We start from the raw sequence: 27991 nt of genomic DNA, 5'->3' as shown, positions 1-27991 counted from the left end.
GGCCGCCAGGAACATGGCGCGCAGGTGGGGCGCCAGTACATCCGGTCGCAGCTTGTAGAGCTCGATGGGGATACCATTGGGGCCCATGGCCTTGCTGGATGCGACCGAGCGAATAGCCAGGGCAATTTCGTCCGAGGTGGGAGGAGCGTCCAGCAAATCCCTGTCCTCCACCGTAAGGGAGGGCAGCGCGATGTCCCGAAGCAGGGCATGGGAATCTTCCTCCGAGCAGGGAGAAACCGGGGAGTACACCTCGCGGAAGTAATCCGCGAAGCAGGAGACAATGGCTTCCGGCTCGGTGACAGTCACACCATCCATCCCCTCAATCAAAGGAACCACACGACTCGCTCTCTCCCTCTTGTCCAACCACGCAATCAATTTACCAGCCTTATCACCCACATCATACAGTCGCCCCTGTTGCTCTCTACTGAGGCCCCTGGCCGCCTCCGTGACGAGGGCCCTATAGGCCGCCTGCTTGAGGTGCAGAACATGCAACTTGGCGTCTGTTACCCCGCTCCCCAGGTCACCCTCTAGTTCCGCAATTTCGGCCTCCACCCGGGTTACCTCCTCCCGCTCGCGCCTCCGGGCATGGGAGATAAAGGAGAGGGCCTCCCCTCTGAGAACTACCTTAAAAGCCTCCCACAGGGAGATGGCCGAAGGGACAGACCCCACATTCTCATCAAAGTATCGCTGTAAGAATTTGATCAAGTCGGCACGAATAGTGGGGTCACGCAAGTACCAAGCATTGATTGGAGCCACCCTGCCCTCCCCCCTAGGGAAGACATCGAAATGGAACAGTATTGGGGAGTGATCTGAAATGCCCCGCGCCAGATGGCACACCTCTCCCACCCTCCCAGCATAGGCCGCCGGGACAAGGATGTAATCAAGCCGCGAGAGGCTACCATGGGCACCCGAGTGGAAGGTGTATTGCCGCTGATGCTTTAGTCGCCAGCAATCCACCAGGCCCAGAGTATCTAAAAGGCCGGACAGCCAGGCCTGTGCCCGGGGGAGGTCCCTAGGGGGATGGCGATCCAGGGACCCAGAAACTACCGCATTAAAGTCCCCCCCAACCACCAGCAGGCCACCCGGGAGGTCCAGGAGGAGGCGCCCCAAATCCTCAAATGTAGTAGATTGTAACCCAGGCGGGACGTACACTGATATAAAAACAAACACTCTACCCTCCATTCTACCCACCAGAACAGTGTAGCGTCCCCTCTCATCATGGCGCACCTCATCAATCTCCAACGGGAGCGAGTTCTTAATCATGATACCCACCCCCCGCGAGCCCGAGGTGAAGCCCGAGTGGGCCACCAAACGATAGCCTCGCCGATTCAGGGCATGAAAGGAGTTACCTATAAGGTGTGTCTCCTGCAGGAAGATAACATCTGGTGAGATACGTTTCAGGTACTGCAGGACCACACCACGCTTAATCCTGTCCCCCAGGCCGTTAACATTCCATGACAACACAGTCAAATCCCTACCCCCCATCATACGTGGAAGCAATCAGTCGTCCCCCACAGAGCATCTCGAGAGCAACAATACAGTAAAGGGCTTGCCTTGCGGTGCAAACTAACGACACCCCCCCCCCCCCCCCATCCCAACAGAACTCCCCCCTCCCTGCACCCCTGCATGAGCCCAGACAGCCCCCCCAAAGTGCAGTGTGCCTGTCGCCCCATAGATGAAAAACTAACTAGTCCCCCAGAGGAGGAGGGAAGCCCCCAACAGACCCCACACGACCTCCATCGGAGGGGAACATAAACGATCAGTAGATGGTAAAGGAATGTTGTCCAGAGCAAGGCCTGTTCTTCACCCCTCAATTCTGATCCGGCGGGCCCTCCCCGCCAACCGCACCCCCCCCACCCCTTCGGCCCCGATCTCCAGGCAGAGTGTCCAACCAGTCCCCAGCCGCATCGGGTCGGTCAAAAAAGTGCGTGCGCCCATCCACCTCCACCCGTAGCTTAGCTGGAAAGAGCATTGAGTACTTAAGGTTCAGGTCCCGTAGGCGACGTTTAACTCCGAGAAAACTCAATCTCAGTTTTTGGACCGCCGGAGTAAAGTCTGGGTAGAAATGCACATCCATGTTATCAAGCTTGACCGGTCCCTGTTGCCTGGAGGTCTGCAGGATAGCGTCTCTGTCCCGAAAATTAAAAATCCGGGCAATGAGAGGCCGCGGCGGGGCACCGGCCTTAGGTCTGCCCCCAGGGACCCGGTGAGCACGTTCCACCGCAAAAAGCTTACTCAGCCCCCGGGGCTGGAGATGGGTAAGGATCAATTCTTCCACAAAAAGATCTGCCGCCTCCGCCTCTCGTCCCTCCGGCACTCCCACAATGCGAACGTTATTCCTCCGGGCCCGACCCTCGGAATCCTCCAGTCGCCGGTCCATCAGGGCGCTCGCCTGGCCAAGCCGGCGCACCTCCTTTTGGAGGGCCACCACGTCCGTCGGGGGGGGGGGCGACCACTGGGCCGCAGGACGACTCACGGCCGGCGGGTCAGCCGGGCACCTGGACAAGGCCACACCAGCGCACCCCGCTCCGCAACCCTACCTCGCTTGAGGGCAAGGAGAGCGCAAAAGCGAAAGTGAAAGCACGGGATACGCGAGTCGCCCAGCCCTGCCCGCCGCTGTTGTTCGCTTTGTCCCCGGATCGCCCCACTACTCCAATCCGGGGGGCCAGCGCGGAGAAGGCCGCAACCTTCAATCGGTGCTCCCACCGGTGTCCGGGGTCCGATTCGAAAAGGAAAAACGGATGGCGCCTCAGCTCGGGTTCACCGATGCAGTCCCCTCGACAAGGACAGGATATAGCCAGGATTAATTCAGGAGGTCGTGGTGGTCCTCGGGAGCCTCGCACCTACGCGGCCATCTTGGTTGCGCGCTAGGCTCCTCGCCCCAGCCTGGATATTATTTATCATCCCCTGCCCCCCCACCACTGCTGTTTCTCACACGGACTCTCCTTAGCTTCTCTATCACCTGCCCGCTCCCCACCCGCTCCTTTGTTGCTTCCCCCAAACCCTTGCGTTAGTTATTTTTGGAAAAAAAAAAAATCAAGGGGTTGCTGCTCTGTTTACAAGCAGGTATGAATTCATACTTTTTTTCTTATATTTACTGCTGTAGCGGCATCTGCAGCAGTATCTTAAAAAAAAGAAATGGCATCTGCGTCAATTGTTGGGTGTGTGCATACGTCATCAAGCATGTATCTATGCAGAAAGATGCATCTCCCAGAAATATATTGCCACGTGTGGAAGGTTTACATCATTGTGCCTTTTTCTTTTTATGCCAGTGCTGCACTGCCTCAGCAGAAAGCTTTGGCAGAGTCAACAGGTCAAAAAGAAAAGATCTATTGGCCTTGCCAATGTTGGTTTTTCCGATGTATTGGTAAAGTGGTTACAAAGAATGGTGGGCGTCATGAGTTATGGTCAGGACCATTGGAATTATGCGATTGTGCAGTTGCAGCGATGTTGGCAGAATTGTAGATTTGCCGCATAATCCATCATCTGCTGCATAATATTTAGATTAACAAAAAAAAAATGTTTCTAGATCAAACGGTTCAATATTTACTAAGAACACACAGATGTGCTGCCGCGCAGTGTACGGCCCCTGGCAAAGGTTGACTTTCACCTTTGTTGCATATTGATTAATATGGCTGCTAAACTGGTACCAATGAGGTGCAACTAATGCCCAAACAGTGCTAACATGTTTAACAAGCATTGGCATAGCCAATAGGTCACGTCTTTGGGACCATTTAAGTGTTTAGCCAGAGCAATTGGCCAATTTTGTAATGGTCAAATAACTGTTTATTTAATATCCATATTAATTCCATCTGGGACACAATTACCAAATGGATAGCTAAGAGGTGTGTTGTTACATTGAGTTAATGTTTAAATCGATAACATTTATCAATTATTTTTCTGTTTCTAGGAACATTCATTTTGCTTGCAAAGAAAATAAACCATTCACATTTGCATGAAAGCATGAACATTTTAAATTATAAACTACCACAAAGCTTATTAATTTTTTTTAACTGTAGTAGATGTACAGAGTGAGTGATATCTGCTTTAGATAGTTCAATAATGGTACATTTTAAACATCAATTTATGAGATAATTGGGCACTCTTAATTGCTCACAAGCAGTATTACCGTCACTAAACTGCTTTTGATCTCATTACACGCTGTAAATACAAAAGACGTCTATATAGAGTCCTGTTCTTTTTCATAAGTGATTCTATGCAGTATTGGAAAGCGAAGAACCGTACAGAACCCACGGCCATGTGCTTGAAACAGGAGGAACTCGGTGTGGCCACATGTGCAGCCCTTAACCGGACAAGGTGCTACACATAAACCTCTGCTCGGGGACGTGAGGAGCGAGTAGACTCTAAGTGAGAAACTCAATTTATTGCAGTCCGTGTGAAGGGAGGGGTTAAATGTGAGAATCACACGAGTTATGCTTTGCTCTCTTCCTGAAAACAGCCATCAGCTCGCCACCTTGTGAGCTGTGGAAGGCATGGCCACAGTTGGCCTACACTTCCCATAATCCGCCTGGTGGAACTACAATCCCCTATTCCGACAACGTACAAAACATACCAACGCACACTTGATACAACAGGAGAGCGTACCTTTAAAGGCCAGTGCTCCACCACAGCTGTGCCAGCTTCAAACCACTCCACTTTGAATGCAGCAGCAGGGAGCCTTTGTTAGACATTACATACGTAGGAGTGCCCCTTTCAAGCCCAGTGAGTCTGCATACACAGCGCCCCAGCTACTGCTACATGCGGCACGGTTAGTGAATGTGCCACAAATATTTAAAAGTAAGCAAATAAAAACTCCAATCTATCCAACACCGGAGTGCGGCCCTTTGAAGACCAGTGCCCCCGCATATATGGCCCCTGCAGCACCGCAGCAACAGCTGCAAGGGAATGCAGCAGCAGGAAGCCATAGTTAAACATTACATATGGAGGCGTGCCCCTTTCAAAGCCTAGCGAGTCCGCATACACAGCGCCGCAGCCACAAGCGGTGCAGTTAGTTAATGTGCCACAAATATTAAAAGTAAGGAAATGAAATGTACCAAAACTCCAATTTGTACAACACAGGAGTGCGGTCCTTGGATGACCAGTGCCCCTGCATACACAGCCCCTGCAGTGTCGTAGCTACAGCTACACTGGTTCGTAAATGCCCTAAAAAACAAGCATGAAAGACACAAGAAGGAAACAAAAATAAAATCAGCGCCACTCTGGGGACTGAAGAGCAGCCATTTGCTGCTGTGGCGCATGCGTCACAATCGACTTCTCATTGACCAAATAAAACTCACGGAAATGGGACACGAGCAGCGGGTGAAGTACAGGGTAGACGGGGGCCAGTGATGGTGCGGCCAGATTAAACAAGCAAAAGCGAAAGCATGGCGAGCGCGTTGGCTGGAAACGGTAACATGACCCACGAGGAATGCAGCTGGCCACCCTGTGCGGCGCTGCTCGCTCCCGAGAGCCAAACGCCATGGGTGTGACACATTGGACATGAGGTGGAACATGCGCCGCCTTTGGCCATTTGCGTGATTTCATTATTGAAAGTCACATGCAAAGGCCAATCCAATGTGTGGGAGGAGTCAGACCCACACAGAGAAGTTTGGAGTGCTCACAAGAAGCCTCCCATAGAGCAGCGCATGCGCGCTGTGCTAGACTTGACCTAAAATGACAAATAAGTAATACTATCACAAAATGTGCCACATAATGCAGCACAATGTGCCCTTTCTTGCTGCATAATTTTGCCTTTCCCCTGCCACATAATTCCAGTGGCCCTGGTCATGATGTGCACTAGGTGTTGCATACCATAACTAATAATCCTTAGAGTTATTACGGATTTCTATTCCTGAAACCATAATTAGCCTTTGACTTGTTTTACTCTTTTTTATTTATTAAAACTGATTTTTATGAACCTCGCAAATTTTTGTGCCCGATTTTCATATAAAATGACACCTCCATAACTGCAATTTTACTGTGGCAAAACTGTTACAATTTCCCTCATATTTTCCACAAGTCTAAATGCCCTTTAGTATCTGACCACAGTGGCTCCCCTTAGCTGTGGAATTATTTGACCAAAATCGTATATTTCAAAATGGCAAAAAATAACGTTTCAATCCCTTTAATCAATCATTCACGTTCCTTGAAAAATTCAAATAGGATTAAAAGAAATGATGATTTTAAATGACCAAGATACACAAAAGTATTAACCCTTTCATGCCAACCCAGTATCTTTTTCAAATGCTAATCTCAAAAGCTATGGAGCATTTTTACAGGGCAACTAAAAAAAGCACTGATCTTTAGTAAAGTTCTAATTTCATGCTACTGCTGGCATGTACAATTCAGCAATGTTTGCTTAAGCTGCTAGCAAGATCTCCTGTGGGAGCTAAAATGGAAACAAATATTTTTTGATCCATCATTAATTTTCTCTCCTGGATGGAACTGTACAAAAACTGGCATGCTGCATAGGTTAAGGGAGATTTCAATTGACAGATACATGGTATGTTTTAACACACTATACCTTTTTTTCAAAGCAATATTAGTTGAACTTATATATATGTACATGTAATGAATGTTATATTCTTAACCTTTCTTTATTTACATTTCTTTTAAATCATTAACCAAAACCCTACATTGTCCCTCAAATTGTGTTCGACCCCATTCTTTTCCAAATATCAAAAAAGAAACATTTCCCCCATATTTATTTAAGCATACGTATAAATGTACAGAAATAAATACATGGAGGACAAGACTTCGAACCATCTCGCCCTGGATAAAACACCTGAGTGCTGCATACAAATGGGCAAGTCTTTCGATTCGTGGCACCTAGTATTAACACTCAGGAGTTGCACAGACGACTTGAGACCATCGTGTGCGGATTAAAACACCCGCACAATGCGGATGTAATTGATGGAGAGAAAGTTCACGCTTCCAGCCTTACAGTACCAACTTTAAAGTTAACCTGGGATATTTGGGATGGCATGCATGTGGTATCCGAGTTACATAGTACACTGGCAATTGAGGACTCCATGGGCAGGAGCATTATCACAAAACATGATAACCTCTCCGAGCCGCACCTTTGTAAGTTAAGAGAATGGACATGTAGCACAACCCCAAAACTAAACCTCACAGTTGCACAAAGTGTACATGATCACACAGCTTATCATCCAGTGCTCCAGAGAGACAGTCACAGCAACTTGGCAATTTAACAGGACACAATAACCGGCTGAACAGAAGTGGACAGTGTTACACAGTCAAAATAAAGGAACAAAATATTTTGCAACACAGTTTAACATGCAATGCAAACATTAACAAAATGAAACCCGAATGTGTAATTGTGGTAATGAAAAAGGATGCTTCGTAGTCCATGTAAGTATTAAGTAGGTTTATTCAGGATGATTTGTTATGATGTAAAGTAGAGCCCGACCAGGAGCAGCCTTCCTGCTGCTCAGCCCATTCACCAACTGACACTCTCCACATCCAGGCATCCTCACATTCCAAAACATCACCATGCACACCAACATTCCACAGCACATTCACACTGGCTGAGCAGCAGGTATAACACATCTCCTTTCTTTACAAAGATGACGAAGGAGCCATTAAAAATAGTGCATGCAAAGGACGACAATAAAACTATTACATGCAACGCAATGACATCTGAACAAATGCAAGACAATAATCACTGTAGCAAAGTGCTGATGCCAAAGCATGCAAATAGAAGATGGAAACATTTCATGTATGTGTGCAACAAATGATAAAATAAAGAGAACAGGCATTTTCAACGCTATAGGTCTCGCATTTACTAGAGTTTGAGCTATTTGCACTGTAAATGATAATGCCTTTTATTTACTTGTTGATTTTTAAAACATAAATAAAATGCATTGTTTACAATGCCAATAGCTTAAACTCTCACAAATGCGAGACCTATTCCACTGCAAATGCTTGTTCCTCATAGGTCATTAAGTGGACTGCAGACAAACGGGAGATAAGCACTTTCACCTCCCCCTTTGACATAACCCACGTATCGGGAATGTGCCAGCAGCTTCCAGTCTGTGGATAGATGGGCGGATCCCAGTGCATTAAACCAACCAAGGCACTAGTTTGGTCTACCCCCACCCCTTCCGCAACCTGTTAAACCTCCCCACCCCTTCTTCCCCAGAGTTGCCAGCACCCGTGCCCCCTCTGTCTCGTGTTCTGTCACTTAGCTTGTATAAATCGGAGGGGGGTTAATAAAACTCTACATTTAAGATGCAGAAATGTGCCTAGTTTCATCAAGGTCCCCTGCTCTGGGGTCCCAAGAGTCGCTACACGAGGAGAGATTTCACACCACATAAACGAGTCTCCTCTGCAGTCCGCGTCTGTGTGTGTGCATGCACTTGCGCGTTCGTGCATGAGTGTGTGTGTGTGCACGAGTGCGTGTCTGTGTCGGTGTGTGTATGAATATGGACATGCACGTGTGCGCACGTGTGTGTATGTTCACACGTGGGTGTATGGGTGTGTGTGTGCATGCGTGTGTGTGTGTATAGTGTGCGATGCCGCGAGCTATCTCCTAACCACGCTTCATCCCTTTGTAGCCCCGGCCAAGAATGACCCATCACACACGGTTTTATCTGTTGCTCAGGAATGTGTAATCATAAAAATAAAAAAAATCACAAGGTTTACGAACCCTTAAATCATTAAAAAGTACTCTGCTTGAGTTTACAAGGCAATAAAGCACACTCAATATTAAAAATGCTCGTGTTAGCCCCAAGTTGTAAATGAGACACCAAAAATAGCCATCCGGTTTCCTGCACTGTTGTATCTGCAGTTCTACCAACCTCAGTAATGCAGGTCCCCTACTCTGGGGTCCCAAGAGTCGCTCCAGGAGGAGAGATTTCACGCCACATAAACGGATCTCCTCTGCAGTCCGCATTTGTGTGTGTGTGTGCATGCATGTGCATGCACTCGCGTGTGTCTGTGCATTTGTATGTGTGTGTGTGTAGGTGTGTGTATGTGTGCGCACGTGTGTGTATGTGCGTGAGTGCGTGTGTGTTCATGCTTGGGTGTATATGTGTGGGTGTGCGTGTGCGAGTATATGTGTATTGTGTACGATGCCGCGAGCTATCTCCTAACCACACTTCATCCCTTTGTAGGCCGGGCTAAGAACGATCCATCACACACTGTTTTATCTGTTGCTCAGGAATGTGTAATCATAAAAAATAAATAAAAAAAACACAAAGGCTACGAACCCTTAAATCATTAAAAAGTACTCTGCTTGAGTTTACTAGGCAATAAAGCACACAATATTAAAAATGCTCGTGTTAGCCCCCAGTTGTAAATGAGACACCACAAATAGCCATCCGTTTTCCTGCACTGTTGTATCTGCAGTTCTACCAACCTCAGTAATGTAAGCATGCACAAACCTTATCCTATCACAAAGAAGCTCCTCGCGTCTCGTAAAGTTTGTGAAGCACTGTGCTGATAACCTATTGCGATACAGATCTGTCAGTAATAAGACGAAGTGACGTCTGTCGACCGCTATATCGCTCATAGTAACGCCCGAGGGGGCAGGTGGAGAGAAGAGCTCTCGTGTTACATAGCTCTGGAACATTCTCTGCAGACCAGGGCTGCCCCTCAGTATACAAGTAAAGACAGGCAGCTGGGCTTTCTCCGCTACAAAATAAAAACATGGCCAGAGTCCTGTGTCCAGTTCGAAACTTTCACTCAGAGCGACTCTGTGCTTTTGTCTTTTATTACGTAATTTTAGTTTCCAATTGCAAATGCAGAGCGCTGCGGGTACCATAATAGGAAGCAGCACATGCTAAGAAAACAAGCGGCAGTGAAGTGTAAAAAAAATAATAATAATAAAAAACACACGCCCGCGAGCCAATGCGAGGCATATGTTTACAATTATCGCGCCCGTGTCTGGGCACGATAATTGAAAACATATGGGCTTTGGTGCACGTAACAGACAGAAATAGGCCGTGGGCGGAGCAATGCGCCCGCCTATTGCCTGCTCTGTTAACAAAATATACGCACTCAAAGCCCAAATTACAGAAGAGCAGACAAAAAAAAAAAACACAAAAAAAAAAAAAAAAACGCACGATTCCTGGGTCCATTTCTGAACCCCGGACAAAAGGACTCTCGCCTGCGCGAGCACTGCTGTGCAGTGCAACGCAGGTCGCAAGACCTAATAAAAGGGATATACAGACACACCATCTCCCTTTTTAAGCAAACCAAGGAAATGCACACACTACCACACCATAAAACACAAACTAAACCCAGATACCAAAAACAAGCTGGCTGGCCAGGCCAACAAGAAAGTGGTACGAAGGATACCAACTGCGAGGCACAGTAGGGAACCATGCAAACAAGAGCAATTACAAACTGCATAAACGCTACCCTTACCCGTAGTAAGGGTGGTACGTGTGGAACAACTCCACACAAAATATATGGCATGAAAATTGCCCTACACCCAAACCCAGAGTGAGGGTGGTACGTGTGGAAAGACGCTCCACACCGAACATGTAAAAGTGTACAACGCTACACCCAATCAAATAATAAGAGAAAACAGCACACACACTAGCAAAAACACACTTCGCAAAACTGGCTTTAACTCAACCCTTCACCCAAACCAGAAGTAAGGCGGTATGTGGGGAAAGCTCCACACAACAAGTAAAAGTGCACAACTCTACACCCAATAAAGTAGTAAGGGAAAACAGAAATCTCTAGGAAAAACACTCTTCAACAATCTGCACTACGATGGGTGGTATTTCTGCAGCAACCCACAACCACACGAGAGTGGGAGACACCAAAACTATCACAAGGGTGGGCGGTAATACTGCACCATCCCACATGTCAAAAGGCATGCTCTAAAGCGATCATCTCACAGCACACCATAAAAAAAATAATGGGATAAGTACCCATAAAAAAACCAACGTAAAACCCAGGTCAGCATATTAACAAGCACTGAACATAATCTACGCACACAGAGCACATTCAAGACCTCTGCAAAACTTACAAAAAAACACAATGGTAAATCATTAAACCTTTGACAATCAGACACCAAAGATACTATCAAAACCACAGTAGGGCAAAATAAGATATTGAAGATATAACATTGTGAAAGGGCAAGTTGCAGCCTCCGGTGAGCGACCGCTCACCTGAGTGTACAGAAACACTGAAAAGATCCTCAAAATGTTCCACAGTAGCAGGTACAATAAAATATCCCAAGGAGGAGAGTAGGTTCAACTGCAGAAATCTCCCAGGAACATAGCCACAGACGAATGATGAAACTACAGGAAAAAGTAGTCAGAGCAGTAATCAGTTTGGGTTAAAAGCGCCAAAGATCAACACGGGCTCACCTCACAAAGTAGAACAGCAGTGTGAGTCGAGTACTGGCGACTTCAGAACACAGTTTGCGTCGGGTACTCATGACTTTCCAGTGAGCAGAGAAGACAAGTAAAACAGGTGTTTTAGAGACAGCAGAAAAGCTGCGGTGACAATGCTCATGTAGTCGTGGGTGTGAAAACTTGTCACCGTCAAACAGCCTCTCTGCGCAGGATCCACACTGGCAAGAGTCATTACAGCCAAACAGCCTCTCTCCGCAGGATCCACACTGACTAGAGTCATGGTTTTGCCCCCTAACAAACGAAAATGGCGGCACGTAGACGTGAGGAGTGCCGGGTGACCTGAAGCACGCACATTACAGCGCAAGGGCTCATCACACACAGTGAACTGTAGAAGTGCAGGCTCACACTGGATACACAGCGCATGAGACAAACAATTAAAAACAGGTGAGCTTACAAAACCGTTGAGTTTAAAAACAAACAAAAAAAACTTGGCGCAGCGGTACTCAAGTAGTGAATAGATATCTACATAACACAGACACTACCAATTTAAAATGACGCTAGGGAGTGTGGCAACTTCCTACTTTCTAGCGCTCTCCATTTAAAAAGTGTCGCTCTTCACCAGTCACTCTTTACATGGAGCACTTCACATGACGCTCTCCACCAGATGCTCTCCACATGCTGCCCTTGCCAATTTCACAAAATTGTCGATGAAATACTCTTGTGCCACGGACACAGCCAGCACGCTGGCTACAATCCAGTAGCCTAAACTAACACATAAGGTTAGAAACTCAGCATCAATGGTAACATAGGGTTTTATAAATCACAGCAGGTCCTCCCATGCTGCTGTTGCGGCAGAGCGATGCAGAGCTCACACGTGGGAGCACAGGCTCACATTTACAAAAAACATGAACACACCCCAGGATCTGGCACGCCCAAGTTGGGGCCGACCGGTTTCTTGGTCACTGGTGGGGCTCAGGGCTGCCAAAAAGCTGCGACACATGTTACACTGTATTTCTAAATATAGTTCTACATCAAGGAGTTACTTCAGTTTTCACTCTTCGATCTTAGGTTGCATATGATCTGCTCAGGCAGGTTCTTTTAAAAGTTTCAAAGGATCATTACATTTATTTTCTTCTCTCAGTCTGTTCCTTTTTCAGTCCACTTGCACATGTAGATCTTTTCAAATCGTCGCCAACATATGTGGTAATGAAGAAGGATGCTTCGTAGTCCATGTAAGCATTAAGTAGGTTTATTCAGGATAATTTGTTATGATGTAAAGTAGAGCCTCACCAGGAGAAGCCTTCCTGCTGCTCAGCCCATCCACCAACTGACACTCTCCACATCCAGGCATCCTCACATTCCATTACATCACCATGCACACCAACATTCCACAGCACATTCACACTGGCTGAGCAGCAGCTATAACAATAATGAATACCCAGATGTGTTGCACTGTTTTGTCCAGTGTGGTTTTGTAGCTAATAAACATATGCAAATTAAACAAAAAATGCTTTGGGAAGTTTGATGTATGACGTGGAAGTGGTAAAGCAACCGTAAACCACAGAAGAATGTATGGGTGCTTTACAAAAACAGACAAACTCAACATGCAAAGCAAGGAGGGGAGGGAACACAGAGAAGCAATCCTTACCACAGCGTCTGGTTTCCAATGAGAAATAGGGGGGTCTGGTGGAATTGGGGCACCCTCTCTCAGCAGGTCTGTGCTGGTCTTCTTCACCCCTGAAGTAAACACAAAAAGCACATCGAGTGGATAGTTATGTCCTTTAAAATTAGTACGCTTTTGTAGCTCACAGCATGGATGCGATAGCTGCAAGGTTCTGATTTGTCACACACCATCCTTGGATCGGCACACACATCGAAGCAAACCCCCCCAAATCAATCCCCTTCACCAATTCCAACTACAAGCCAGGGTGGTTTTCCAAGGCTGGCCACCTGTATCCATGCTCACCTCTATCTCTTTGCAGAATGAGGTCTGTCTGGCTCAAACATTTACATAAAAATGCTTCAGTTAATACAGAACACAGGATTTATAGATAAAGTTCTGCGAGCTCTGATTGGCCTCCTTCAGTTTTACCATTGATGGGACAGGAACTCTCATCTGAAGTGGTTGGTAGCAGAGGCATCTAGTCATAAAGGTGAAGTGCTATAACCCTCGGCACCTGCTCTCTTTGCCAGTAAACCCTCATCTGAAAAGACTAAGTGCTCATGTAACGGCTTTGCTGATCCTGACCATCCATTGATCTATCCTGCCTACTATATTAATAATAATAATAATAATAATACTACATTTGTAAAGTGCGAACTTATCACCCCTAAGGGTATCCAGGCGCTGGGGGCCGTCGGGGAGATTAAGTGAGCTATTGCCCAGTCACATGATGCTGAGCCGAGCTACTGCCGGAGATCGAACCGTGAGCAGCGCACTCCGGAGTCAGTCGCTATGGCTGCTGTGCTTCTATGAAGTGCTCATGAACCCACTTACAACAGCTGGGCTGCCCTTCACCAAACTACAACTAAGCACAGGTGATAAAAACAGTATTTTGTACCTCGCAGAACTTACCTGGCAGGTACTTGCTGATTATCTCCGTAGTCTCTGCTGCTCTAGTCATGGAGGAGTGTACTATCTGGTCATATTTAAATCCCATACAGGCCAGTCTTTGGCCTGTCAATTCAGCCTGCTCACGACCTGACAAAGAAAAACAAAACCACATGAACATTGTCACTGGTCCAAAGGCACGGGAAGAGGCTCAGAATTCAAGGGCCTGAATATGCTGGGTCACCCAGTACAGACACCAAATAAAACGTTTACGTTTTTCCATCTTTTTCCTCATTTCAACCAGTACAATGGGTCGGTGCTGGGGCATTTTGGCAGTTTAATTCACTAGTTACTACCGTAAAAGCGAGAGGACCTAAACAGCAGGACATTAACGGTTGGCATGTTGCACCTTTAGGCATTAAAGGTTTGCAAAAAAAATATATATATATTTAAATGCTTCAACATCCGCATTTTGGGACATAATTTTTCTTTAAAGTTTATACATCATGACATTTTCAATTCACAGTCACAAATATGGCCGTAGGGTATTGTATAGCGCAGGAAGCAGTATGTTAAGTGACATCGTTTGTATGCAAGTTTACTGAAATAAAGGCACACAGAAAGAAAAGTCAATAGGTTGAAATGGTGAAAAGACACTGAACATATAAAAAGAATGCAAACTAGAAGACCAGGTTGGAAAGGGGCATGGGGGCCACTTAATTTCCAAATAATTTCTTAGCTGAAACAATTGCTGGAAATGCCTATATCTGCTGGATTACAAACCGGGTACCACGCATTATAAATTACCAAAACGTAAACCATCAATGCCCACTGTGGCAGAATTGCATCAATATGGACTAGGTTTCCTCTCCCAACATTTACCACATAAAGAAATGACATTCCTGAAATGCAGAGGGGAAAATTCCCCTTTATGGAAGTGGTTCTGACTAAAATTAGTAAGACACAAGCAGACCGCAGAGAACTAAAACAGAGTGAACAGTAAAAATTCAGTGTGCACTGAAAGCACTTCCATTGGGAAAGACTGTGTGCTGTTGCTGGACTGCTTAGTCCCCATAATCAATAACCTCTTTGTTCCCTTCAGTACTCAGATTTGCACCTCGCAGGCCTTGCCCTACGTTTAGAGTCAGCAGGCTGTGTTTAGAGCATCAGTGGTTAAGAACCTTCTTACTAATAACGCAAATCAAGCTTCATACAGTTATCCTTTTTAATTAGAGATTGTGACAGCTGATGATAAGCGAACGGATGTAATGCAGATCTCGGGGTGGCTTAGCACGCCATTAATCCCAAAGCAATAACATCACCAGCTGTGCTCACGCAAGGGGCATTTAGCGTACAATATAGTGCTCTGTTACCGCTTGAACAACCCTAAAGAAGAAACCATTTCTAAAAAATAATGTTTGCGAAACTTGGATCCTAATAGTGTCGTTAATTATAGCCCGATGTATTCAATGGATGCTTTGTGAATTATAACTTTAAAACATACAAAAGTTTGCAGGTTGGTACAAACGCCTTAACTTTGTTCTATTTGATACCACAGTTACGTAGAAGCGTGCAAAGACTCTCGGCTCATTACCCCTTCCATCTCATCCTAATTGAGGGGAAAAAGTGTCACTAGCCTGCCAGAAAAAAAGCAGAAAAGAACATTAAAATATAACAAGGTCAATAGAGGAAGCGGGTAGGAGCCATCTGCTGGCTTGAGGAAGGAGCAGGTTCATAATGAAACCAGCTACCTGCAAGCCTTTTTCATTTAGCGCCTCAGACAAAGCCCTGCTTATATCAATCCTCAAACCTTCCCGTATTTAAAGTGACCAAGCATGATTCAAAAGCAAGGAAATATGCTGGCAGGAATGAGATGCACCTGTGCTACCTTTTACAAATGTGCTTCTATACAACAAAAAGACACTTAAAAGCTGCCGCAAGTGTTGGTGTCTATACCGGATGAAAATCAAGTAGGTCTGATGCTTCCTTTCATCAGGCCTCAAAACTTGCCAAACTCACCTAGCAGGGTTAGGGTCCGGTCTGTATCAGCACGTCCATCCAGGTTGTACTGGGAGTGACGGACGAGAAAAATATGTCTGGTTGCTTTGGCCTTGTGCTTGTTGAGTTTTGATGCCAGCTCCTCCTCTCCAGTTTCCTCATTTCTCTTCCGCAGTTTTATGAGCGACAGAGGCTCACGCCTGAAAAATAAAGGCACTATGTTTAGGACAACACATTATCGATTAGACAAAGAGACCACTTGAAAATGTTTATTCTACGCTCTGTTTTGTGAACTTGTCTCCATCTTTTGAAGGCAGGCCCACAGTCCTCCTCACTGGTATCATAAAACGGATTGGCACAGCCTCTCTACAACTTTTCTATCATCATAAGAGGCTGGCACTCAAGAGTAAGGCGCAGAGGTCGCAGACTACCTTGTTAGACCTGACACATTGCTCTCATCTCAAAAAGCCTCTTCCTCAGTAGCACTACAGGCCTGAAAATGCACTTACATTACACTTTCTTCCACATACTTCTACATAGGCATCCCTTTTGGAAGTCCTTCTGGGATAAGCCTAAGATAGCAAACTGAAGCTCTTCTACACCAACAAAGGATTTAAGCACTCTTATTTAATGGCCCCCCTCTATACAAAGCTAGACCCGCTGCTCTTCATACTGGCTGTCATCCTCCATACTGCTGCTATCTCATGGCATAGTCCACCAACACCATGGCAGGCCTATGGCTTCCGTCATGAAGAGCTCGCTATTAGTGGAGTCCTTAAGGTAGATTTTCTTGAATGTCATTCTTTGAAAACTGCATCACGTCTAGGAACTTGAAAAACAAATATTGGCATGGACTAGGGGCTGCTGAGAGGTTCGGGATGGGAACCACAGGTGGCTCAAATTCGGACATTGACAATACCCGAAGGATACAGCTGCCACGGATTTTGCCCACTTAGGAACAACTTTCATACATTAAATAAGTGCCTTTCGATGATTTACAAAACCTGCAGGTATTCAGCCACTTAAAGTTTGACCCTTGTTCCCTCCCACAAACTGAACTGCAGCTTCAAAGACTAAAATACAGAGTTCTACAAGGTGAAGTTGGGTTTGAAAGGAAGTTCCCACTGCTGTAACAGGCAGTATGCCATAAAAACACACAATTTCGGTTTTCCACAACCTACTTTCTAGCATTAGGCTAAGAAAATCAAGATACTTGAACCCCAAAGAGATTCCACATCTGTGTGCACTATGAGCTAAGGTTCGAGTGACGTTCTGTTTCTTATACTTCCATGAACGAAATCTTACATTGTGGCACCTTGGCCAGCATGTTCAGAAGGTCTACACTTAAAAACATATTCCCTTACCATTAACAGAGGCAGAAATACCCATAAAAGCTCCGTCACTTGAGAGAAGCAGATTAGAAAACCTGAAGCCCCTCTTTTGGGCCCTAGAAGAAGCTTTTTTCTGAAGTGAAACAACTGAAAGATACACAGATTCTTTCTGGAGGAACGTGGTCAAAATAATTGGAATCAATTATTAATGATGGTTATGTCACAGAGAACCTGGAATGGCCGATGGAAGATTATATGCCAGACATAGTATTTTTTCAGCACTGTAATGAACAGGGTAGGGAAGCTTTAAATTAGTCATAAAAATATTATCACTACCACAAAATTACTAATTTTAATCCATTTAGAAGGATGAAAGACATGCAAGATACCAAACGATTAGTAGCAAGTTGAGCAAACATGTCAGCTGCATGTGGGCAATCTGCTAAACTACTGTTACCAGTTTGAGGATGTGGACAGCAATCCAATGTAATTGTATTTAAATAGCGCATACTACCCCTGACGAGGCGTTGAAGTGCTTTTCGGTGAGTAGCATGCTAATCTGGAACCCAAAAGGGATTAGTGTTGGATTATTATAGGGAAACAAGAGTTAATCTGAGCGGTGGGCATGCGAGTCTGTTAGCTGAATTGAAATGGATAGTGGGAGACAGAAGAGGGAAGAGTCTAGAAAGTGGCATTTGGGAGATCATAGTAGTAAAATGAAGTTTGGGATTAGTAGAAGAGATGGAGGAGGGGAGAGTCTCTAGAAAGGGATTAGGACGATCATAGTAGTAAAATGAGGTTTCGGATGAGTCAAAGGAGGGATACATGACGGAAGAATTTAGAAAGCATTGTTTGATAGATTATAGCAGTAACATGAAGTTTGGGGTGAGCCAAAGAGGAAAGAGTCTAGAAAGGGTTACTCTGGAGAATATAGTAGTATAATGTACATTAATCACACTGTGGCTAGCCTTTGCAATGCTCAACAATGGTAGTCTTTCATCTTCTATTTCCACAGCTAAATAAACTTTGACCTTGTCCGCTGGAATATCTTTTCTAGATGAAAGCCACTTTCAACTTTCTTTTTCAACCAAGGGGTGAAGGATGGATGACGTGTGTCAACATCACATTACCCTCGCTGATCACTATAAGGTTAATGATTCTATTACAGATGCCTTCGGTGTAAACCACTGCCATAATTACAATAACTGGGTCTAGGCACCCAACTTTCACTCTCCTCTCCTCCAGGCTTCCACCTATAAAACAAGGCATTCCCCTCAACGGGAGAGAGCAGCAAGCTTCCCTTCTATTTAGTGAAATTCACCCCTTTTAAGAAGGAAGCCATAAAATTTACTTACAAGCCCCAAATCGCTGCATCGGGGGTGTCTGTACTAGAGCCGGTAGTTTGAGTGGCAAACCTGGAAGAGAGAAAGAGGGATAACAGAGACCGGCAGGAGGGAAAACAGGCAGCAAGAAGCACAGGTTCTAGCCCAAGTGGGAAGGAGGTGTTGATAGTCCAACAACAAGAAGCCACCATCCTCAAATGGGAAAGGAAATACTCTGTTAAAAGAAACAGCAACATACCCACTAACAAAATTACAACACAACAAAGGAGTAAAAACGAAGGTAATGTATTACTTCTCTGAACCAACACTACAGGCTCAGGGAGGATTGCAGCGTCCCTTTCAAAAGAAGTCTTGCTTGGTCAGAATAAACAGGACCTGAAGTTGAATAACACTGTCTGACATGATAGGTAGAGTTTAGTGGACAAACTGGTAGAATTTGCCAGAATATACTGATCAATTCTATGCAAATTTAAGTAGGTAAGCTGCATTATAAGTGTCTCTCCTTTTGCTTTCCATGTGGTTGGATTAGGAATTCTGCTGTATTAAAAACAGTTAATCTTTTCAACGCCTTTTCCCCATTAAAACATAGCAAAACACTTTGTTTTTTTGCAAAGTACCATCAGTCAGTTGCTTCCTCAGAGCTCAATGAAGGGAAGGGTAACAATGTGTAAAGCAGGCAGACGAGCTGACATCTGCGGAGTCCATATGTCTTCGGTACGTAATCAGCCACTAAAAGACTGGTACTATTCAATTAAGTCAACCTGGGAAAGCAGCACGTGAAATTGGGCCCAGCGGCCAGGTGGTTCAAGATTGGCTCTGAGTGTTTCCAATCTTGACTTTCTTGAGGCCAACTGATGATTGGGAAGCCAAAGGCTGGCTGGGGTTTGCAGGTGGTCAGAAGGGTAAGCACAACACACACAGTAGCGGGCTTGGAGTCAGTGTGTCATCAAGTTCTGGTAGATGTAGACAGAATGTGTGACTCTTAAAAAGGAAGAATGGGGGTTTGATATTATGTTACAATGTTAAAGGCAAGTTATGGCCCTCATTCCCTCTCCTTTGACTTGGTCATTCGAAAGAGATATCGGTCATGGGCATGCTGGAGACATTATGCCAAGACGCTGCTGGTTCTAGATGTCTTAAGTCAAGGGACTTGTGCAGGTCACAGGCATGTGTGGGTATGCGGGAATGTTATTTCAAAAGTCTTGGTCAGCAACTGTGATGGACATTTTGCAGATGTTACTAAAAAACGTAGGGGTAGGGCACGCTGCAATGCTACTTCAAAGGATGTGTGCGGGCAACTGCTTTGGGTTTACTGCAGGCGTTACTTCAAGAAGTTATACTGACAAATACCAGAGGTATGCTGTATGTGTGACTTCAACTGACTTGTACTGGTAACACGCATGCTGGAATGTTACTTTAAGTAACATATTATTGCTGCAAGCATACAGCAGGTAGTAATCCTGACTTGTAGTGGTAACTCATAGGTATGTTGCGGATGTTACTTGAATGAACTGGTGATGTTAACATGCATGCGGGAATATTACTTCAAGAGACTTGTGATAGCATTTGTCCTGGACATGCTGGAATGTAACTTCAATGAACCTGTGCTTGTAACTTCCACGGGCATGCTGCAGGTTGACTTAAAGAGTTTTGTGCACAAAAAGGGCATTCTGAAACGTTGTTTGACGGGTCTGGTGCTGTAGTTTTCATCTGGCATTTTGATAACATGACATGTGTAAATGTACTGGATCCCGAAAACGAGTGTAACCTATAGGTCACAAGTTGAGGCAGAGCAAGAACCTATTAGCACACGGTCATTCAAATATGTAACGTTGTCCCCAATTATTTATTATGTGGAAATTCAATTTGTGTGATGTCATGTTTACTGTAATATATTATTGAGCAACACCAGCTGTTCTCCACTTCGAACGGTCATATTCACATTTGAAAAAAATAAAATAAAAAATAAAAAAGTCAGAATTGGCCCTCCACACGTCTAAGAGAGAACAGAGACCCTTTCATTGACGTCACCGAGATCGGGTCCTGGGCATCACCTTTACATACATCATTAGAAATATCCCCCATCGAGCCCATGGCGCATTACTGGGTTTTTTTTTAGACTGCATTAGATACGGGTTCTTTTGGCAGATATATTCCAGTGATAGAGATTATCTTCCATGGTCACTGTACCAACAATGTGGAAAAAACAGAATCACGACCTTGCAACTCCAAATGAGATGGGTATTTTCTATTTTTACTTTTCAATTTAACCTAATGAACCTCCATAGTGATTCTGTAGCACGTCGTTTACGATGTGGATTTTAAGAGCAGGCCACATGGTTTCTTTTATTGTGCTTGTAAAGAAAAGAAAACAAAAATAACTGCCTGAAGGCACACAAGAGACATGGTCGATTACATCTCAGCAGCCGACGGGAACAAAGACCCTCCCCCACTCTGTGCAGCCAGCCCAGTCCTCAAAGTAAGGGAAGAAAGCAAGTCAATTCCTTTCCGCTGTGCCATGTGAGCCCTCCCTTGATCACTTCCAGGCCTAATGACGAGTTGTTTGCAGATGTGATGAGAATCAGTAAGAATTGTATAGCAGGCAATCGATTCTCCACGGTGCAACAGAGTTCCCGTCACAAGGCGTAAATGATCTAGTGCAATAACTATTGCATGAACTTTGAAAATACCCCATTTATTTTTAGGCTCGTTTCTTAAGAGGCTGGTGAGCTAAACTCAAGTCTCCGGGTAAACTAGACGCTCCGACACATACAAAGAACGACGGTGGACACTATGTGGGTAACACAGTTTGTCCCAACTCTGTGTTTCTTGCTGGACAGTTCCTTCTTACACACATGCTTGCTTTGTCAAGTTGGCGCACACGAGATGGAATAGTTGATCTGGTTAAAAAGGGTCCCAAAACTTAGTATGAGCGACTTGGAATTTTCTTCAACTACAGCAACAAATAATTCCCTAGGCACCATTACATAGCATGGTTTACGAATTTAGCTACACAAGGAATCTTTTAGTGATACGTCTACTCTATTTAGACAAAGTAATAGTTTCCCAAAAATAATCCTCACACTAAGAACCCATTATTCCGTCATATAACCAAAGCAGTTTACAAACCACCACAGACTAGTTCAGAAATACTGTACCTCCCCACTCAGAACCCTTTATTTTGATCACTATGCAAAATTAACCGAGCAAAGCAAACCTTTTAAAAAATCTGTAGTATTAAAGGGTGTGTCTTATAGAATATACACATTTTAATAAGAAAACTCAAATAGGCAGTGCCCACAAAATATCAATTTGCTTTACGACTAGACATTTTCAAACATAAAGCAAATACACTTAACTCATTACCTTAAGATTCCCCTTGTGTCTTAATATGTGAATACATTTCCCACAAATACCTCTGTGTAACCCTAGTTTGCAATTCAAACGTTCAGCAGCTGTGTGAGAACGCAGCTTACAAACTTGCCTCATAGTTCGTAATCTCATAAACAATGTCTGCCGAATTCAGGACTACTTTTATATTTTCCACAATAAATTGATTATCGTGAGTAAAGTCTTAAAATGCGATGACATTTTAGAAAAAAATGATGGCTTAAAGATGCCCTCGAATATTACAGGATTTCGGTTTGAATTCCTAACATTTTTCAGGATGTGATACGGTACCCTAAAAAAAAACAGGGTTATGCCTGCTTAAGTAGTGCCCATCCCCAAACGACTACACTTCACAAGACTTCTACCTACTTCCATGCCTGCTTACGTCATGATGCATGCATGACGTCAGTACATGCAGTTTAAACGTCATCAAAGGTCGCCCCGACGGAAGCTGCGCTCACCTGTCCCAGTTGTTATCCCAGCCTCCTCTTCCTGGAGGCTCCGGGGCTTTCGGGGTGGGTGGTGCCGGTTCGGCATCCGCAGCCCACGGCTTCTTCACCACGGCCACGGCGGTGAGCAGCGCCGCCGAACCCCCGGCCAGGCCACAGGCAAGGCGCAGCGCGCGGCGGAACGACATTGCTCGGGGATCTCGAGGTGTGACAGAGCGCTCGCAGTAACAAACTACCGGAGACCTGGCAGCGTCGCGGCAGCCCCTGCGTATGGAGCCGGCGACATGGAAAGAGAGAAGGGACTGCTGCACCCGGAAGCATCGGCGAGCATGGAGGCAGAAAGAGGACATTGGGAGCAAATAGAGGACAAAGGGAGGGGCAACCAAACCTGCCAAGTTTTCAGAGTGCTTGTGTGTGACATTTGTATGTTTTCAGTTTACTTATGAGTGACATTCATCTGCCAAATGTGACACTTTCTCGTGAGTAAAAAAAACAAGCAACGAAGTGCACGAAAAGAGATAGCTATCGGAAATTACATCCTTTTGGGCAATGAGAAGCTCCAAAAATATATTGAAACTGCTGCAAGACTACTGAAATAGAAGGCTAACACGTGCTTTACAATTAGGGGTTCCAGTTTTATGGTATTTATTTTTTAGACATTTCCATCTGTATTTATCCATATTTATTTTTTGCTAATGTTATCTGTATTTTATCCATATTTATTTTGGGTTTTGTAAATAAGTGAAGTTGAAACTAGTGTATTTCCATATTTATGTAACCTTTAAATGTGCATTCATGCTTGAATGCCTGATAGGTGTCAATGATATGAACACCCACAGATAAAACAATGCTCTTATATGAAAGCATGAACATTTTATTATCAAGGTTGTGCATATTGATGGAGCAGGTAAAACAACATTTTGTATACCTCCTCTATTTGCATGAAATTAATTACGTAATCATTCTAAAAATTAACTCGTACTAATTAGTTTGAAGTGAGAACCATTAACCAACCCTTACACCTTGATAAACACAAGATACACGTGGGACTAAAATGGTAATTGCATGGCAGAACAACTAAATTAATTAACTGTGGTACGCAGACTAACTTTAGATTGTGGTGAAACAGAGAATTGCATGATTCATGTTGCTTTTGTGATGGTTTGTGCTTTCAGCAATGCAGGATGGTGAGTATTATTGCTTTAAATGTTGCTACAAGCTAGGAAAATACTAATATACATTGGGATTAGAGTGGGATTAAACATTAGAATCGTCATTTCTATTCTAATTACTGTTATGTCTGTTTTTGCTTAAATTGGCATTCGGGCCTGCTAGGCTGCAATACTTAAGATGGAGCTCCTATGGTACCGCCGTCATGTGAGCGCGATGACTACTGCGCAGAATCGGATGGCTCTGGAGATCTCCAAGTGACCTCAGCTCCCGCACCGTCGTGTTCCTTGTCAAGGATAGGAGCATGGAGGGTTGCCAAGTGATGAACGGTATGAACAACCAAGGGGACAATGGCTTGTTATTACTTCGGAACTTTCGCCTGTGAACCAAAGGATACAGGACGTTTTGCCATGCCAAGTCTCATGGAAAACCAGTTGGTCCTGGGTAATTTTTTTTAACTTGCAAATTGAATTGGACTGACCAATCAGAACAGTTTCTACCCCTAAAATTGTTGCATATTGATCTGAAGTAAGCGGGGAAAAAGGGTATAGAGACCCTCATCCGCCCAAGGGGGGTGGTTCACTGGGCTGATCTTCTGTGGCGTTGGGTCTACGTTGAGCTGATGAAGAGTTCCATGGTTTACCTTGAGTTTCTTTGATTTTCGGGAAGTTATTCCATCTGATGGTTTGATCATTGCTGTGGGTTGGACAGTTTAACTATCAAGTGCATTTATAAATCTATGCTTATGTTCCAATATTTGATTTTCTTCTAGAAATAAACCGAATTATGTTATCTGTAGCACCTAAATGCTAATGCAGAACAAATTAATATTAGATAAACAAATTTGGATTAATACGAAATGAGTTTGTGATTCTTTAATTGAGTACTGAAAATTAATCAAATGTTTTCTAGGCTGAGCTTCAGGCCCAGATGGTGGAATTGCGAAAGAGTCAGGAGAGGATGGCGTAGCAACTTGATGACTATGAAGGCAGGGCGCGTCGTAATAACATCCGCATCCTAGGCATTCCGGAGCGGGCGGAGGGACCAGCAGCGGACCTCTACATGGAGGACTTGATCACGAAACACCTCAAACCCAAAACTTTGTCCAGCTACTTCTCCATTGAAAGAGCCCACAGAGTGCCAGGTGGCAGGCCAAAGCCGGGAGCACCCCCGAGGCCACTCATCGCCCGGGTATTTAACTTTCGGGATAGATATATTATCCTGCAGACTGCTCGATCTAGTCCACCACTAAAAATAGAGAACTATGAGGTAACATTCTTCCCCGACTTTACGGCCAAAGTCCAGGCCCAGCGCCGCAGTTTCCAGGTGGTAAAGAGGGAATTGCGGGACCGAGAAGTGAAATACGCAATGCTTTTCCCAGCAAAGCTAAGGGTGGAATCGGATGGGAAAACATGTTTTTTTGATTCGCCGGAGGCTGTCTGGGACTGGATGGAAGGCTGGAAAAGAGTGGGTGGGCAAAGACGAGAGCGAGCGAGTAGACCTGGCTTGCAGAGAAGCGCTGCGGCGGAGGTGCGAGGCACTGGCTCGGCGGCGAAGGGCAGCCAGATCACGGAAAAAGGCTGAAGAACTCCTATCGCTACTGTGGAGGACTGACACGCTGTTGAAAGTGCAAGTATGGGGGGGGGGTGACAAGATTTAATTTGATTATCGATGCCTGACATTGGAGTGGGGATAGGGCTGCCCTGGCCCAGATGGTTGGGTTAATCGAAGGTGATTGGGAGAACAATGGGCTATTTGACATAAGTGGATGGCTGAATGTACAACCTTTGTGATCTGTTTCAGCGGGGAGGTGGGCTGACCAACCTTGTGCATCTTGAGCATTTCTGGGGGGGAGAGAGGCACTCTGCCATGTTCGGGAGTGGGTAGTTTTAGATCCACGGGCAGGGAGGCAGGGAGGGGGGAGGGAACCACAAGGTTAAGAAGTTGGGGACGTTTATGTGTTGACGGTTTAATTGGTTTGCAATACAATTCACAGATTAAATTGTGCAAAATAGCCACGTGGTACACAGGATCTAAGTTGTTGGGTGGGCAGGTACAGATTTTGTATCCGAATACGATACTCCGTAGATATGGAATTGCTATGAGGGGAGTATATGGGGGGAGATAGAGTGCTTTCGGTATTGACCTGGAATGTCAATGGTGTTGGTGACAAAATTAAGAGAGGAATAGTGCAACAGTATTTAAAACGCCATTCACCGGATGTGGTCTTATTGCAAGAAACGCATCTTGTGGGTCAGAAATCCAAGGCCCTCACCAGGTGGGGATACACACTTCTGGCCCATGCGGACTACACCACGGGTTCGAGGGGAACGTCTGTACTGGTTAGGAAGAGTGTACCTCTCATTGTTCACAAGACATGGACAGACCGGGGGGGGGCGATTTGCGGGGGTAGAGGCCCAGTGGGATGGAAGGGACATCAATATACTCTCAGTATATCTGCCGCCCGCTCTGGGTAGGACGGCATTAGAGGACCTGGGAGGTAGGTTGGCGGGACTCCGAGAGGGCACACTGATCATGGGAAGAGACTACAACATGACGATGGACGATACTATAGATCGTCGCCCACCGAGGTCTAGAGCCACCTATAGTGCTCACATGGCTGATTTCACATCGGCTATGGGGTTGAGGGATGTGGGTCGAGAGCTTCAACCCATTTGCAAACAATTCACATATTTTTCTAATGTCCACCAGAGTCTCTCACACATTGATTACTTTCTTACACATGTGTCCTCGGTTGGTGACTTCGCCCAGTATAAAGTCTTACCCAGAGGCATATCAGACCACTCCCCTGTCTGGGTGGAATATACACATTGGGAGAGACAGGCACGCACTACTATCATTCTTAACCCGTGGCTCTTACATATACCAGATATTAGGGAAGAGCTACGTACGCAATCATCGAATTATTTCACCGAAAATGTAGGCTCGGTCGATTCGGCGCAAACAATCTGGGAAGCTTACAAAGTGGTTTTGAAGGGGCAAGCTTTGTCATTAAAAACGGGCTATCTAGCTAAAAAACGTGAGCTCCTGACCCAGGTTGAGTCGGACATCCTTGAATTGGAACAAGAACATTCACAAAATCCCTCAATGGAGACGAGCCATAGGCTCTTAATGAAGCAAGATGAATATAGGATCAAAACCAGAGAACACATGATGGCCAAGGACCGTGCCACCAAACATAGACTCTATGAACTAGGTGATAGAGCTGGTAGGACACTGGCGTGGCTGGAGAGGCGAGAACAGGGTTCTAGATGGGTACATGCGTTGACGACTCCAGAGGGTGCAACAGTACTGCATCCGTATGACATAGCTGAGGAATTCGCTGCTCATTTGGAGAGGGTCTACTCCCCCTCGTCCCAATACATGGCCGAAGAGTCCCGTCAGCTCCTCCGTGACAGTACTATACCGAGCCTCACGGAAGCAGAAAGGACGTCTTTGGAGGCAGACCTCTCGGTCGAAGAAATAAGCAAGGCCATAGGGCAAATTTAATCCGGTAAGGCCATGGGGCCAAATGGCATACCAGTGGAGTTCCTGAAAGTTACCGCCTCTCTGACGGTGCCACACTTAAAAGCTATGTATGAAGACAGTCTGAAGGTTGGGAAACTACCACTGGACCAGAGGCTCGCCACCATTGTGGTTATCCACAAACAGGGAAAACCGGCAGATAAATGCGACTCCTATCGGCCAATTTCACTGATCAATGTGGAGGCAAAAGTGCTGGCAAAAGTTCTGGCGAATAGACTGGCGACGGTTATTACATCACTGATTCATCCGGACCAATCTGGCTTTATGCCGGGAAGGAATACGGCCCTCAATATAAGATGTCTAAATAATGTGATGGCCCGGAGGAACTACATTGAGGAGGATGCAGCGGTGTTATCCCTGGACGCCTCGATGGCATTTGATTCCATAGAATGGCCGTATCTATTTGAAGTGCTGGAAAGGGTGAGACTGGGCCCGAAATTCATAGCGTGGGTAAAGCTTGTATACACGGAGGTGCTGGGACAAGTGAGGGTTAATAGTTATACATCTCGAACATTCCAGCTGAGAGGTACTAGGCAGGGCTGCCCGCTTTCTCCGCTGATATTTTCGCTTTTGCTGGAGCCCCTTGCGGCCTGGGTTCGCAGGGATGTGATGGTGAGGGGGTTGCGGTGGGCGGACGGAGTAGAAGACCGCATCTCCTTATATGCTGACGACATACTGTTATACCTAGCCTCCCCGTATAAATCAATAAGAGTAGTCCTTGACATCTTCACAAATTTTGGTAGGTATGCGATCAATTGGTACAAGTCGGTATTGTTTATGCTGAAGGGACAGGTCCCCCGACTCCCGGCTGAATGCACGGTGGCGGTAGCAGAGGAGGGGTTTCAATATCTCGGGGTTTTCATTACATCAGACCCAATCT

At 45.4% G+C, this 27991-nt stretch overlaps 1 protein-coding gene and 1 long non-coding RNA gene across 7 annotated transcripts in view; one reads left to right on the top strand and one right to left on the bottom strand.

Moving 5' to 3' along the window:
- PGAM5 (PGAM family member 5, mitochondrial serine/threonine protein phosphatase) overlaps positions 1–22766 on the bottom strand; it is a 175490-nt gene extending 152724 nt beyond the window's left edge. For 4 of the 6 annotated variants that reach the window (XM_085633372.1, XM_085633371.1, XM_085633367.1 and 1 more), the window contains exons 1-5: positions 22408–22766; positions 18569–18628; positions 15904–16082; positions 13909–14034; positions 12982–13070 (exon numbers count right to left, since the gene is read on the bottom strand). In XM_085633372.1, coding sequence (XP_085489498.1) covers positions 12982–13070; positions 13909–14034; positions 15904–16082; positions 18569–18628; positions 22408–22745 — 792 coding nt within the window. In that variant the 5' untranslated portion in view covers positions 22746–22766. The remainder of the gene's footprint in view (positions 1–12981; positions 13071–13908; positions 14035–15903; positions 16083–18568; positions 18629–22407) is intronic. The other 2 variants (XM_085633369.1, XM_085633370.1) reach the window with 1 other exon arrangement.
- A 760-nt stretch (positions 22767–23526) lies between these two features.
- Positions 23527–27548, top strand: LOC146783239 (uncharacterized). The gene is made up of 3 exons (XR_014970430.1): positions 23527–23582; positions 23731–23894; positions 24478–27548. It is a non-coding gene; the product is annotated as an uncharacterized LOC146783239 (long non-coding RNA).
- The last annotated feature ends 443 nt before the right edge of the window (positions 27549–27991 follow it).

The sequence above is a fragment of the Triturus cristatus genome, chromosome 11 (genome assembly GCF_964204655.1).
Source record: "Triturus cristatus chromosome 11, aTriCri1.1, whole genome shotgun sequence".
In the NCBI taxonomy this organism is placed as follows: domain Eukaryota; kingdom Metazoa; phylum Chordata; class Amphibia; order Caudata; family Salamandridae; genus Triturus; species Triturus cristatus.
Note: the sequence above shows the minus strand (reverse complement) of the source record. Positions and strands in the feature narration are given on the sequence as shown.